This window comes from Corvus kubaryi, unplaced genomic scaffold (assembly GCF_017639235.1).
Source record: "Corvus kubaryi isolate FWS band 111438036 unplaced genomic scaffold, C.kubaryi_AGA036_p1.0 37292, whole genome shotgun sequence".
Lineage (NCBI taxonomy): Eukaryota > Metazoa > Chordata > Aves > Passeriformes > Corvidae > Corvus > Corvus kubaryi.
The window spans coordinates 2,192,114-2,207,479 of NW_024581091.1; the positions used below are offsets into that span (position 1 = coordinate 2,192,114).

Here is a 15,366-nt window from a genome sequence, read left to right on the forward strand (position 1 = left end):
ACGACACAGCTTCAAACCTGCATGTTCTGCTGCTGCATTTAAAAAGTACTCAAGCAAAGCTGATTAGGCCAACACCTTTAGAGTTTCATCAAGACACCTCAGTATGGCCTAGGTGGGTGTTTCAGACAGAGACAGCTTCCTGGACTGCAGTTAGGAACTGCTTTGCACATTCCATAAAGGCTGACTTGACTACAAAACCTGCCATAAGGATGTGCCCATAAGGATGCACATTCTTCATTCTGTTTTAATTAACATGATGCTATCATGTCTCTTCAAAGACAGGCTCTGTTGTCGCTGCGAGTCCCTCTGGGATCAAGCCTCTCCTCAGCGTCACCATTGTCAGCGCATTTGGCTGGCCCACACTTGGGGGACTTATGTTTCACTGTAATTCCTTCCAAAACACGCAGAAAAGGCTCTCACTCTCTCTTTCTCATTAGCTTGATGGAAAGAGCATGTCTTGAGGCAGCTATTTAAAGTCCCAGTCAAATGGAACTACTGAAAGCTGTTCTTTCAGAGGCAAGGTCAGAATTGTTCGATATGGTAACGAATTTTCCAAGGCTTATGCCAGTGGGAAGACAAGCACACATTATGGCCTTGTATTTTCAGTGCACTTTCAAGTCTTTGTTTCCACACTTGCAGCCTCAGAGAGCTCGTGTTTGAGGGAACTGCCATCTCCAGATCATACCAACCTCCATCCTCTTAATTCCCCCAACTCCTCGTCCACCATAGTAGGAAGCATCCACCGTGGGCCATTTCTTGGAAGGCAAGGGCTCCTGTTCTTCTTCCTGTAAGTACATTCAAATGATACTTACTTATAAAAGATACTTACACACACACTGAATGTCTTATCTATATATTTCACTGGAGTTCACGGAGCATACCCTGTTGGTTGTGAAAGGGGTGCAAACACTGAGGACAGCAGAGCCTCCAGTGCTTTACTGCCCTTCAGAGGGAGAGAAATTCCCTTGTAAGGGGAATTCCTCGGTGTCTGGAATGCCCAAGCTGGGTGAAAATGCTGCCTAAGTCGTACGTGAATCTTTAGATGTTGGACAAGGGCTATTCAGTCTTTCTGCTTTCAATGCAGAATGGCAAAAACAAATCTATCTTGGAATAAAGGCCCTAAGTGTTTCTGTGGATCTGGGCTTAATTCAGGCCACACTGAGCTGAGACAGTGCAGAGATCTGGACTTTGGCAACCCTGTTCTCTGCTGAAGGCTCCCCCCGGCGCAGTCCTTTCTCCGGCAGCACTCGGACAAGGAGCGGGACACGCAGCGCGCAGGGAAGCACAGGAGTGGTTTCATGTGAGCAGTGTGATAAGATTAGCACCATCAGACCATACCTCTTTTGGGGCTGGCGGAGGTGGAGGGGGATCCTTGATGACCTGAAAGAGCCAAACATGGGAAAGAATAAGGTGCTGCACTGGCAGCAGCCAAAGGCAACAGACCATGGTAAGAGTGACCTGCTTCCACCCGAGCCCCCACGTCCACCGGCGAGCTGGCAGCTGCTGCTGCCCGCTCCCCTGAGCATCCATCAGTGAGGCCTTCTGGAAATTACCACCATCCATCTGCCAGAACATGCCATGCCTGGCCCACAGACGCTCTGGGCAGACGTGTCTGCCACCACACTTCCTGGCCGGATGAGCCTCAGCCGCTGTGAGGAACAGCCAGTGCCGAGACTCCCCAGAGTCCGTGAGCAATCCCAGAGGAAAAACGTCCGAGGCCTGTGTGAGGTCCTGCACAGCCGTGGGCCGAGCTGCTGCTGCTGCCGTGCTGCTGGGGAGTCTCTGGCCCACTGACAAGTGTGAAATGCCTTCTGGCAGCTCAGGCTTCACCTCTGGATGTCCTGGATGCTTCTGCAGCCCTCACATTTCCCACCTCCCAGCTCCATGACTGTGCAGTGCCTGCACTGCAGTCACACTCCCACACTTCTGACACCGCTCCGGGTGAGGCCCACTCCCAGGAGCATTTCTTACACCTCTATTTAAATCTCTCCCTACAGTCTTTTCCCGTTCCCTTTGTCACATCCACACTGTAAAGCTCAGAGAATGGCCGGCACTGATAGTCCCAGGAGGGGAGAGGCAGGCAAGGGACCCTCTTCACTGACTCGGCTGAAAACTGAATGCACAGCTGTTCCTCCATGAGAAAAGCAGGTTTGCAAGCTAACAGTAAGTTCTTTGGTGACATCGAGCTATGTTTTCGGCTTGGGTATTGCCTGGAAATTACTAAAAAAATACACCATGAATATCAAGGAGTCTGTTCTTGCTATGCCTTGATATACAAACATATCCAAAACTGTCCATGCTGACAAACACCTCAATCTAATACAGGTTCAGGTACCTTAATTGAAATATGCCTTATTTTACTCACTCTGTGCTATTAAGTTTAGTACTTTCATTAAACATTGCCTATGAACAATATCACTGCAGAGACTGTCAGCATAATACACAAAAGAAACATATTTTCCTTGACCAACAGAGTTTTCCATCTTGATTTACCTTTCAGTTCTTGGTGCCCCCCCAGATAGTTACTACTGACTGCCTAAACAGGCTGTGGACTTTCAGCACTGCATACAGGAATTCTCCCCAACAGGAGAAATTACTTATGGCACCCCTGCAAACAGTTTCCCACAGCCCTTCAGGTTTAAGATATGGAATGGTTCACTCGTCAAGCTCAGAGTGCTTTGGGTGGATTGGAAAGTGAACTGTGGATTTCAACTAGACATCCCTTTGCTGTTAAGATGTTGCAAAACGATGCCAGGAGTTACTTTTGTGTTAATAGTTCTGAACACTTTTTCTTCCCAGCTATCAGGAGTTTCCAGAATACTTAACCGAAAGAAATTATTTAATTAGTGAAACATTCCTGAGAGCCACACTAGGAATTATTACCCTAACTTTACATGAAACAGCAACACAGAGGGATCATGGGACAGATCCTGAGAGATACTTGGATGCTGAGTAGGATTTTCCAAAGCCCGGAGATACTTCATTCTCACTGAAAACAATTAGGAGAGTGCAAACAGAAAAGCAGCACTTTCACTCAATGAAGGGCCACCTTATTAAATTTCTGTCCTTATTTCCATTTCACCTGTCCCTAACCATCATCCCAAAACAATCTATTTCCCTGTCAGGCATGCAAGCTGTACAGGAGGAAGTCCTCCTAGGTGGACTCGTATGTACCCATATGAAACGGCAGTGTCCTTCCCCTACTGTAGCTGTGCCACTCTGAGACCTCGCATCTGTCTGAGCACAGACGCCTTTGCTCAGCAAACCTCTCCGCGATGAGGGATGGAATTCCCGTGGACCATGCGCCCATTGGGGATGTAGGAATCACAATTCCCCGGACAATCAAGGGAAACCTGACTTGTCTGAGCTCACTGTGGCTTCCTAAGGCAATAGTCAATGGCAGCTTTTGCTTGTCTCCCCAAGTGGAGGATCTAAACCTGTGCCAGCTCCTGAACTCCTTGAATTTTGAGGGGAAATTCAGTTTAAAGCCAAGCAATTCATTAATTAGCTGTTATTTCTAATGGCTTCAGAAAATGAAACTTATTTTAAAAGTGACAGTGGTGTGAGAAAATAATCTGCTTTGAGTAGCAGCTCCTCACCCTGCTGACAGCACTGGAATGTCAATGCCTGCATCCTTATGCTTCCACAGGCTCTCACACTCACACACTTGAATCACACGTGCACACACAAGGATTATTTTCAATCGTGTGATATTCCAAGTGAAATCAGTAGAAAGCTGTTTATAAAAAAGAAAAATCCAAGGCACACATGCAGCTCTGCACGGAGCTGCACGCAGAACTGCACAGAGGAAGACCAGAGTATTGTAAATTAACCCTTCCTGAGCTGGATTCAGATTGTTTCAATGCAGAAGCCTCTGAATAATGCTGCTGTCTTATCATCCTCATGGAGACATGGGCTGCTTCCTCAGTTTGTCTGGTTTCATCATCAGCCTCTCCGGGCAAAGCTCCATCTCATTTAGTGAGTCGCAAAGAACGAAGGTTTGAGTTTGGAGAAGAGCTGATTTCTTTAAAAAAAAAAACATTAAAAAAAAAAAGAAGTTGGTGCTTGAGGCAGCAGTGCCTCTGATCCACTCATTAACACTTTTCTGCCGCTCCATGATGTGGGCATTAGGAGATGTCAGCACGGAGCCTGCAGCCAGCTTGCTGCAATCATACGTTCCACAGCGAGGGACAAGTGACAGGACTGTCACAGTGAAACACTTGAAAGCGGGGAACAAGGAAGGAAGAGGGAGTCCCCCTGCCTCACCCTCTGAGTGTCCATGGGACTCACACCATAGAATGCTGCAAGGCCAAGCCCCAGCCAGGATGGAGCTGGGCCCGTGGGCAGGGGGCAACACACCCGCCTGGCTCCAGACACTTATTCTACCCACAACACCCTGTATCTCTCTTTTCCATCGGATTCTGACTTCTGTGCTTCTGCTCTTTGTTCCAGGAACCCAGGCGCTGCACTCTGCCAGGGAAGCAGAGCCAGAGGAAGGGAAGAACAGGTCCTGCCTGGCCATAATGCTGCCTCTCTCCTCAGGGATGCTGCCCTGAAGCCCAGCACTACTAAGCCACAAGTGGCCCTTCCAGGTGATGGATGTCCAAGCCTCACATGCAGGAGAGAAGGGCAGCAACTGAGGCACAGCACAAGGACCGGCCGGCAAAACCAGAAGGAAGGATCAGTATTCCGCAGTAGGTTCAGTGCAACAGTGTGTGGGCTTGGAACTCAGCAGTGTTGTAGCAGAGAGGCCTAAGATTACCTTTTGTTTTGAAGTAACAAGTAGTATCCACAGGAGGCGGGAGGAAACACAGAGGGCACAAACATTTGAAGAACTATGGTTTTATATGGCTGCAAATTAATACTATAGAACTATTCACTGGACTGCTTCATGTAGGAATTTTAACTTGTGAAGCTGATTTATGAATCAAGGTTAGGTTATTTAAAATAGGAAAACCAGGAACTTGCTTCTTACTGATTTCCAGTGTTCCTTTTCCACAGGGAGGCTCACCATATAAAATAAAGTGGAGGTAAGGTGACTAAGAGGAAGCTCCCTGGATTTCTGTTGGGTCTGTGCTGTGGAGAATGAGAACAAGCAAGGCTTTTTGTTCTCATCTCAGAAACCCCAGACTGTGAAGGTGCAGATGGAGGCTGAGGATTTCCTGCCCTTGGACAGCCAGGGGCCCGATGGACCCCCTGGGTTATGGGGGCTGCAGCACCATCAGGTGAGAAGGCCAGTTCGTCTCTGCCCCACATTCCACAGGCCCCAGACAAGACCAGGAACCCAGATCAGGGAAGTAATCTCCATTCCCAAGTCCTCCACGCTGTCCTTGAGCTGGATGAATAATAAACTTCAGCCATTTAACACCTCCCTCCCCCAGAAAGGAATGGAAGGAGTCAAGCGACCAACACTGCTGCTGCTGGGGTGAGGATAGAGAGTGCACTCAGATAAAGAGATGGATGCGTGCAGGGATTATGAAAACCAAGAGGGATTTCCAACCTGAGAGCCCATAATGGACTGCAAATACCAATTTTAGTGAGAGCACTTTTAAAGTGGTCCTTGATTTCAGGGTAACATCTGCACACCATTATGGCCACCCCATTCCCAGTAACAGCACTGTGCTTGTGCTGGTTGCTGTGCATGCAACTCACAGACAGGCCCCAGTGCTGGAGCTGGTCTCCCCAGCCCTTTTCTGCCTGTCACAAGCTCCCCTAGAGCTGCCTCCCCATCACTTCAACAGTTTCCTGCAGGATCTGTGTTTCCAACCCATGGCTCAGGGTGCAGTCTGTACTCACCACTTTGCAGCAGAGGGGCCAGAACCACCAGAGCAAGCCGAGTGCCACCAGCAGCAACAGTACGAGGACAGCAATGAGCGCTGCCACGCCGCTGGACTGTGGAGACAGCAGGGACAGTGTCAGCGCTGCTTCACGCACTCACCCCAAAAGCCAGCCTTAGTTCTGCTCAGGTCAGGGGGTTCCTTCTGATGTAAAACTCGTACAACTGAGAGCCCCGAGATCAGAACGAGGCCCAGCTCGAGGAAAAGAGAGAGTCCGTTGCCTGCTAAGGAATGAGCCATCAGACACAGACAGGGGAAGTCTCATCCTAAGCCTGTGAATAAGAGGTGCCCTTCTCCTCCATGAGGTCTCACACATGGCCTGGGGAGCATGTGGGGAGATTTTAAGGCATCTCTATGAACAGTACACCTGTGAGGCTCTGATGCTGATCGCCCACACGCCTGCACAGACTGTGGCACACTGACTCCCTGCAGCCATGCTGTGTGAACCTCAAACTGAAGGAGGGAGTGTTCCTGCTCCCACCAACACTTGTACCGCAGAACTGAGCAGCCCACCTCCCACACCTCCAACCCACTTCTTGGGGGTGTCTTTATTCCTACAGTCAGGCTTTTAGAACAACACTGACAGAAACACAACAGCGTCCCTAGGAAAATAAAAGTTATTCAGACTTCAGCTGGGAAAAAAGGAAAGGAGAGACCCAGGGAATCACTGAGACCGGAATACTGCGTGAGCAGTCCTGACGCAGTAAGAAGAGTTGTACTGGAGGTGCTCCATTGGACATGGGGGTAGAACAGAGGCATATCCCAGGTGCAGTGAGGGACACAGGTACAATGGGTGCCTAATGCTGTGTATTTTTGTTTGTTTTCACTGCAGTAGCGTGTGTTTGTTGGGAGGCTATAACTTGTAACTCATCTCCCAGTCAGCCATCAGCTGCTCAGCTCCCAGAATTAGTGAGCAGTTCTAGCAGTGACCCATTTCTTGAGTTGCCCATCTGCTAGTATGGAAACAGCAGTTCTTGTGTGGAGCTGCCTTTGCTGCAGCACAGGCCAAGAGCAGAAACCAAATAGAGACAAAAAAGGCTGCTGAGAAGCTCTTCCTTCCTGTGCACATCTGTACCTCTCTGCTTCCTGCCAGGGCAGGCTGTGAGCACAGAGCAGCAGAGCCACCATGCAGCACAGTGGGAAGGCCGTGCCCAGCATCTCGCTCTGAGCTGCTTTCCTGTTCCCTCTCTGTGCACTCCTGGTAGCTCTTACAGGGGCACCATGTGCTGACTTCTCTGCGAGGGTTGAGGTACAGGCAGGCTGCAGCTGGGCTGCAGCAGCTCCCGTGCTGCACAGCCCTGTCACCCTGCTTGGTGTACGGCTGGCATGCTGCCAGCTGACAGAGGCCCTGAAATAGAGAACTGTGATCTGGGCTCTGTGTGTTCCTCCTGCTCCCAGCTCAGTCAGGCTTCCCCTCCTAAAACTGCAGGGCTGCACTGGGTCTCTGATTTCTACAGGTGCATGAATGGTGAGGTTTTAAATGAATAGAAGAAAAATGTCATTTTTTTCTCTTTTAGGTTACTGATCTATGAGCAAAGAAATTCTGTTGGGAGCAATGTGTGGTGACGGGCAAAAGAGACTGCTCTCTGTACTCCATGCCCAATGGGAAAACTGCTCTCATGTTACACTTGAGGTACACATTTAAAGGCCCTCATGCACAGCACGTGCTCAACACTGTGGGCTTCTGTCTCCCTCCACAAATCCCAGCAGTCCTGTGTCATACAAAAGGAATTAAAGGAGAGCAAAAATGTGAGACTAGAAAATATATGTATTAAATCATAACGGTCACTGGCTGCACAAGTGTGTGGTTTCTCCCAGAAGCAGCTTTTCTCTCTTCTATAACCTGTGATCAGACTTAGCGGGATGTTCCCACTGCCTCACCCCCAGGTGTAAGTGGGATCCTCTGGCCTGTGCTTGGACAGGCTGCCTCCCCAGATGAACAAGAGCTAAGAGCCTACACTCCTTCCCAAGGCTCCAGAGTTATGGAGCGTTAGTACCTGTGCAGGACTGTAACCTCTCTCCACATGCAGGCTGAAGGGCCAAGCTTGTGCCCATCTGCTCCCTCCAGTCCTACTCAGGGCAGAGCCATGCTGGAATGGTGACTGTCACGCCTGGCCCTCAGGGCATGGCATCTACAGTGACCAGGTCTCTGAGGGCAGGGAAGCCTCCCAGTACTTTGAAAGCCACAGCTTTGCACTGGAAAGTGGAAGCAGAGGTTCTCTGCTCTGAGGTCTTGCAATGGCAAAGCCCAAAGAGAAACAGGGTGTGGGGATTTTACACAGAATTATGGAAGTCATTCACTTACACACTCTGAAGCAGTGATGGTTAACGAGCTGGACATGAAAGACTGGCCTTCATTCAAACTCACCAAAACTTCCAGGGTTCTGCCAAGAGACAAGAAGAAACATGAGCAGCCATGGAACAGCAAACAAAAGCTCATACCTGTTCCGCAGGCACTTGTACTTACAGCCTCTGCTCCACAGGGAGTGTCTTCAGAGGGGAAATGGAAGCCTGTGCTTATTCCTGTTTGGGAATAAGTTTGGTCTCCTTGACAAAGAGCTGTCCAAGTAGAGAATATCCCTTCTCCATTCCACAGAGCAGAAAATACTCCCAAAAGTTTTACATAAAATAAATTGTAAAAGTAACATTGCTTTGTCTGTTCCATAACCATCTCCTTAGTCACACACAGACATTATGGATAAAGATGTCGGATAATTATAAATGGTCAGGACTTGCTATAAATAGCCCCGAACACTGCATACAAATGGTATGTGGTTTACATTTTACAAATTAACCCTACAAGAAAACAACACATGGTGGATGTTAAACAGAAGAAGACTCCTCAGCTTCTCTGGCTTGGATTCCCAGGATTCAGACAGTTTATGGTTATGCATAGATGTAATTAAATAAAAATGTAGATATCCATGAACTAAAATGATTAATCATTTACACCGTTCTTACATGTAATGAGTTTTTATTCTGGCACAAACGCTGTAGTCAATATGGAGTTCAAAGCTATTTTAGCTAATTTGGCTAAATTTCTTCTTCAGTTCTAGCAAAAATGAAGTGAGTTGCTTCCACTAAACTCATTTTTAAATGATCTCTGCTATGAATAATTGATCCAACAGAAAGAATAACTCTGATTTCCTTCTAATTGGAATTCACTGGAATAAGTGAATCAGAACCAATAAAAAACCCAAAACTATTCAATTCCCTTGCAGCACAGTAAATCAAACCACAGTGAAACTTTGGTCGATTACGACTTTTTTTTAAATGTGGTGCTTTTTATTATTTTTAATTCCAATTATTTGTTTTGGCATTGTAATGAGGAATGCCAGGGGAAATTCCAGCATGAGGATTCTGCTCAGGTTTGGCCAAACTCTCCCAGAACTGCAGGGCAGGAGGGTTTCCTGCCTCTCCTGGAGGAGAGGAGGACCCCCAGGCTGAGCTGCTCACACACTCCTGCAGTTGCCCCTCCATCCGTGTTTGACCTGGCAGCCCTCTGAGTCCTGCCTGGAATGTCACCTAGTGAGGAATGAGGCTGTTTTGGTAGATGGTCTCTGCTAGCAAATGGAGCACAACAGAGACATGAAACACACCTGGATAAAACACGTAACCCACACTAAAGAAAAGGATCATTCCCTGGCATCCTGGGGACCTCGACATGTCCTTGAGCTCACTGGGTTGTATGAAGCATTCTGTAAAATAGCAAAGATTTCCCAGTGGACTAGAGCCCATTGTACACCTCACCGTTTGCAACACAGGAACCGTTCCTAGTTATAATAGGTACTAGCTGGGATTGCATTTCCCAGCCCCGGTGCCATGTGCCACCCCGTGCCCGCAGCTCTGCATCCCTGCGCTCCTGCTGTCAGCACACTGACAGATCCCAGGGAGCAGGCTCACTGAGCAATCAGCTCCAGCACGGGACACGCGGCGGGAGAGCAGCCCTGCCCTACCCACTCCCACCCTGATATACCGCTGCAGGGATGAGCCACTGGAGATGTCACTGGAGCTGATCATACCCACTTAGCTCTGGAAGCCACAGAGTGAACTCACACAGATAATTACCTCATCTTCAAAAGGATGAACCTGTCAACACACAAAAGCACTCCTTCCCTGAGACTGTCGTGGCTGTAGGGGATACCAAACACGTTCTTTCATTTCTTGAGCAGCCACCTGTTTGCTGGGCTCTCGGTACTTATGATTCATACAAACACTGCTCCTTGAACTGGGAGTCCCAGAAAAAGGTGTCCTGCTTCTACTACTCATTCGCACACAGTTCAGAGACAGATGTGTACACAAACACATCCTAGTGTTTATCAGCAACCAGCCACGTGTGTGAGGCTTTTATCTCAGCACTCTGCCAAAACTGGAAATATTCTGAGATGAAAATGACAAGCAGCAGTGATCCCATTTCTCAGGACCCTGCATTTCCCACTGGTGACTGTCAGTGTTGTGCGAGGGCCAAGTCCCTCCAGCGGAGCTCAGAACAGCCAGGTCAAGAGAACATTCCTGTCCCTGCAGCCAGGCAGCCATGGGCATAGCCCTGGTTCACCAGTGAAGGGTGAGGCTGTACTAGTTTTGTACCAGCACAGATCCCAGCTGAGGGCTGAGCTCTGGAAAGCTGCCACAGAGTAGGGTATCTCCTCGGGGCCCCTCAAATAAACCCCCCAAGAGGCAGGCAGTGTTGTTGCTGCAGCCCCCCGGGGCCATCCCGCAGTGCCATCCTGCAGCCTGGCACCAGGAACATGCAGAGCCAAGCAGCTCCTCTCCGTGCAGCTGGGCACACAGGGCTGCAGGGGCCAGGCTCCAGGGAAAGGCAGCGGAGCCCTGCTCGTGCCTCCTCAGACAGTGGCTTTCCAGGGCTTTGAGCCAGGATGCTCATTCCCATCCTCTGCTCCCTTCTGACACCGCACCCGAGCAAGGTGGAATCACAGAGCTGGCAAAGGAGCACGAGCAATTACACTGCTGTGTGGCACAAACCCTACTGCTCTGCCTCTACCTCAGCCCTAACATGCACTTTCCCCGCAGTCTGTACTTCCAACCCATTTCACTGTACTAGGAAAAACTGCTTTTCATTTACAGTTCACAGCCCTTCCTCCGCGTGGAGGGGATTTTCCTATCCTTTGTCTGTGCAATATCACTTTTTGGATGGGAATCAATCCTGGAAAACTTAGTCTGAAAAGAGCTTTTTACAAATGTTCTGATTTCTGACCAAAAGTAACCACAAGACTCATGCAACTTGAAGCTTCGTCAGTCCTGGCCCACTGCCCATCCTAATACACAATTTACCCACAAATGTAACTTGAGGAGGCCTAACAGTTGCGATTCTTTCGGTCATGCCCACTGCTGGTTTATTGTGACAGCAGAGGGACGTGGCCCAGTGCCATATGTCCCTGCAGCTCTGGTCTAAAGCCTCCCATTCCCTGTGAAATACAGCTGACATTTCCATCCATGGTAACCTATTTGCAAAGTATTCGTTTGCTCCTTACTTTATGGGAAGCTACTAAAAGACTGCCATTTTATGACCCATTAAAAAAGATGAAAAAATTAAATACAATTGTGAAATACATTTGCTGGAAGTAATAAATAATTTACCTCCAATTTTCACGCACTGAAAATTAAACTGGCAACTGCTCAAAAAGTTACTAAAATTATGGTGACAAAGGTATTTCGGATTCAAATGCCTGCATTAAAATCACAAAAATGCTGTACATAGGAGGAAAGCAAAAAATAGGTCTGTATATTTAAAAGGCATTTTCCCTTCCAACACTGCCTTCATGAAATAATGGATGGCGTTATTATACAGGCTCCATTTGACCAGCCTCAGTCTGAAGTCTTTGGCCACTTCTTGCTGGGGTACAACTAACATTTACCCGTCCATTCTCCCTGACCCATGCAGAGAGGACTCGTTACCTGGGCTCTGTTAACAAATACTCCTGGACCACAGAGATGACTCTGCATCCAGGGACTCATCCCTGCTGCAGGAGAAGACAACACACAGAGGAAGGGCTTTCCAGCCCGGGCTTCTGGGTATGGTGTGCTTCCCGGACCTACAGCCCCAGCTGCACAAGGACAGGGACAGTTGGGACAGTTCTCCTGGAGCAGGGTTCCAGCCCTGCCTGTCATGTTTGCTGCAGTCCCACTTATGCCAAAGGCCAGCTGTGACTGGGGAGCACTTGGACCATTCACTCAGTGGGAACTGTGCTGGGGACAGGACATAACCTGCAGTTAGGACATGTGATCAGAGGTGTTTTCCTCCCAGCAGCCACACAGACATAAGAAGGAGCACCGAGTATTTTCCTGAGGATAGCGAGACCTGCTCATCGTGGAATTCATTATGGTGTTTGGGGATTCTGGTAAAGAATTAGTACAAACTCTTCCCCTGCCCTTCTTGGTGTAGCTTAGCACTGATATAAACTCAGATGATGGTTCTTTAGGATCCCCTCTTGTTACCTCAGAACCCTCTAGCTTTTCCAGCCACATGTCCAATACACTGTCTGTCTGGGCTTGACTTTCCATGGAATGGGACACAAGTGCACAGAGACACAACTTTCACTGCTGGGAACTGCTAGGGAATATGAGAGAAATGGCAGCCAGCAAGGAACTAGCTCTGATGTTGTGGAATCATGGGAACCTGCAGTAACAGGGTATGAAATGTCATTATTCTGTTAAATTAGACTATTAATTCAGCTCAGGATCCTATGGCCACTGCATAATGCGCAGCACTTAGTTCTGCTCACGCAGTCCTCGCTAATGCTCTGGGAACACTGTGTGCCCTCGAAGGGACGTGAAGGACTGCGCCAGAAATTACTACTGATCTTAACACCACATCCATATGGCTGAGGGGCCAGTTAGCCTATACAATTCATTGAGGATGTTTCCATCTGTGAATAGTTCCCATTATACCCTAATTGTGTCTGACTAAATGTATTTCTAAAATATTTGCAGAAGTTAATATTTATAACAGACATTAGGCCTAATCCAGCCCTACTTCTGGCTTCCCCATAGCTGAGTTGATTTCTCTGGCTGTTTTGGAGAGGGGAGGTTTTCCCATGCAAGCACCAGAGACTGGGAACCATACTGTATTTTATTTTTGTTGGAACAAAAGCTTGTATAGGGAAATAAAAGTCAATGCCTACAATAAACGCTTCATCTCAGTGAGTTTGCAACGGAAAGAACTGGTGCAGGTGGGAGTAGTTGTGACCTCCTTCGGCTCCCGGCCCAGGGCTGCAGGGCAAGCCCAGCTGTTTGCAATGAGGGGTAATGCCAATATCCCATCCAGGTCTGGACTGGCCATGGGCACACAGCAGTGATGGGAGGTATTGCCTTCACCTGAGCACAGGGGTTCCACAACAGTGGAAACAACAGTGAACAGGTGAAAACAGCCTGACCAAGAGCTGGCATCCTACCAGCTGCTTAGCAGCAGGAAGTCAAAATGGAGAAGCACGAGTGACTTCCTTTTTTGCTGGTGCTAGGAATGGCTGCATCCCCCACGTCAGAGAGCTGCTGGGCTGCTGGCCAGCAAGGCTGGAAGAAGTCTGAGCAGCTGAGAGCCCAGAGTTCATCCTGGGGGCTGGGACCTCCTGCAGCAGCAGCCTGCCTGCTCTCCTCCATTCGGTGCTTCTTAAAGGACAGCTGGCTTCTAAGAGGTGACTAGGCTATTTGTGCTTTTGCCTTTTCACAGTAGTGACCAGTGTTATGTGGCATGGGAAATATTTTAGTGAATGTGCTGCCTCTTAACTTGCAAATCCTATCGAATTCTCCTTTTAATTGGTCCCCTTGTCTCTGAACAATGTTTTTTTCCAACTGATAAGTAGTCACTGTGTAGGTTTCAGACTGAGGATGAGGCTTGGAAAATTGGTCCTTAAACCCACACTTGAATGCTGACACCAGCTGCCGAGCTCTTGAGTAGCTCAGCACTCAGCAGCAGCGCTGCCCCTTAAGTTAGTGAGTAATTCAGCTCTGTGACCAAATGACACCCCTGCCTGCATTGTCACAAAGGCTGTGCTAAGGCTACTTAGTGAACAGCACCACAGAAAGAGCTCAGTGTCACTTCTTAGTTAGAACAGAAATGCTCAACACAGCCACAGCATTTTAATCCTTTCTTGAGTGACCCTGAAAGACATGTGAGACTGATCTGCAGCTTGCAAATACCCTGCCTTTGCTGGCAACAGCTTTTCTAAACTTATACCTTCCTTAGCAGAGGAAGAGAAAGTGACAAACGGAAAAAAAACAGTAGTAAAGGTAGCCATAGCAAGCAACAGTAACTCTCTCCTCTCTCTGGTTTTGAGCCACTCACTTCCACGTTATCAGAAAACTCACTTAAGTTCCACATACCTTTCTTAGCACTCATTCAGGCAGGCAAAGGGATGTGCTGCACAATTTCATGACCAAGACCAAGTTCTCAGCCTGTCTGACTAAATAGGTGATACCGTGTGTGTGCACTGGAAATCACCAGGGCTTTGTGTATCGGAGTATTTGTGAGCGGTTTCTGTGGGGGAAACACCTGGGGTGGTTGTCAAGGGCATCTTTTAAATGTGAGTTTGGACTTACTTTGTGGTAACGCAGACTGTCTAAGGTTATTCCCTTTGTCTGTTTGTCTGTCTGGTGGAACACAGTGAGACAAAGGTGAGGTGTAACTTGCAGGTGTGACTGAGGTACCAGGTAACCTGGTGTTGCAGAGGGATGTCGGGTGAGCACCTAGTGAGTTCCACAGTTAGATGTGTGTGTGGGCAGTGGGACTGCTGGATGAATCCAGCTGTGAGAGGTGTGGCTGGGCTGTTCTGCCAACACTGAGCCAGTAAGATATGACAATGGCTGCTGGGTCAGGTGTAATTATGAGCTTGTTGCCTACTTGCTTTTGAGGCTTGCACTGTTAGAGGGAAGTACAACTGTGCCATGTCAAGATGAGGCACTGACACTTGGTGTGGGAATGTCAGTGTGCCAGCCCAAGCATCCGAGTGCCTCCACTGAGAGCATTAACGGTGCCGGATCGGCTCTCATGCTATTCAGATATTTATTTCGTATTTGCTTGAAGAATCAGGCCAATGTTTTTGAAAGCACATTTAACTATACCATATGCCTACTTAAATCATCCCTATCAAACAAGTTGTGGGTTGCTGCTCTGGTTCATTCTGTTCTGTTTTCCCTCCCTTCCCAATGTGTTTATGTGTATTTATCCAATTTGCTCTGTTCCTCGTGCCAAATGGCAGGTCTGAGATCTCAGCCAGGCAGGGGCAGCTGTGCTATTGTTGGTGTCTGACAAAACAGAGGTCATGGGCTGGGCCTGCAACTCTAGCTCTAATGACAGCATGTGTCGGACATTCTGGGGCAGGCACAGAGTAATCAGGGTTCATGGGCCCTCAGAAGTAGCAATAAACCTTAACTTGCCCCTTGGCAACTAAGAACTCAAGTCTTACTTTTAAGAAGTAATTCCTGTGCAAAATAGCAAAATATTCTGCTGTTTGTTTTCTTTATTGCCGTTACTCCTTCCTCTGTCTGGAAAACAACCCCACAAAAAGCCAAA

The 15,366-nt window shown here is 48.3% G+C and overlaps 2 protein-coding genes and 1 long non-coding RNA gene across 8 annotated transcripts in view; 2 read left to right on the forward strand and 1 right to left on the reverse strand.

Moving 5' to 3' along the window:
* Positions 1 to 725, forward strand: part of LOC121664023 (collagen alpha-1(I) chain-like) — a 225,722-nt gene extending 224,997 nt beyond the window's left edge. For all 5 annotated transcript variants that reach the window (XR_006015845.1, XR_006015844.1, XM_042026987.1 and 2 more), the window contains one exon: positions 640 to 725. The gene's annotated coding sequence lies outside the window, so the exon portion shown is untranslated. The remainder of the gene's footprint in view (positions 1 to 639) is intronic.
* ANTXR2 (ANTXR cell adhesion molecule 2) overlaps positions 1 to 15,366 on the reverse strand; it is a 79,256-nt gene that overhangs the window by 29,480 nt on the left and 34,410 nt on the right. For both annotated transcript variants that reach the window (XM_042026985.1, XM_042026984.1), the window contains exons 11-14: positions 8,143 to 8,221; positions 5,797 to 5,892; positions 1,339 to 1,380; positions 690 to 785 (exon numbers count right to left, since the gene is read on the reverse strand). In XM_042026985.1, coding sequence (XP_041882919.1) covers positions 690 to 785; positions 1,339 to 1,380; positions 5,797 to 5,892; positions 8,143 to 8,221 — 313 coding nt within the window. The remainder of the gene's footprint in view (positions 1 to 689; positions 786 to 1,338; positions 1,381 to 5,796; positions 5,893 to 8,142; positions 8,222 to 15,366) is intronic.
* Positions 4,439 to 7,634, forward strand: LOC121664026. Its single transcript, XR_006015846.1, has 2 exons — positions 4,439 to 4,694; positions 5,002 to 7,634. It is a non-coding gene; the product is annotated as an uncharacterized LOC121664026 (long non-coding RNA).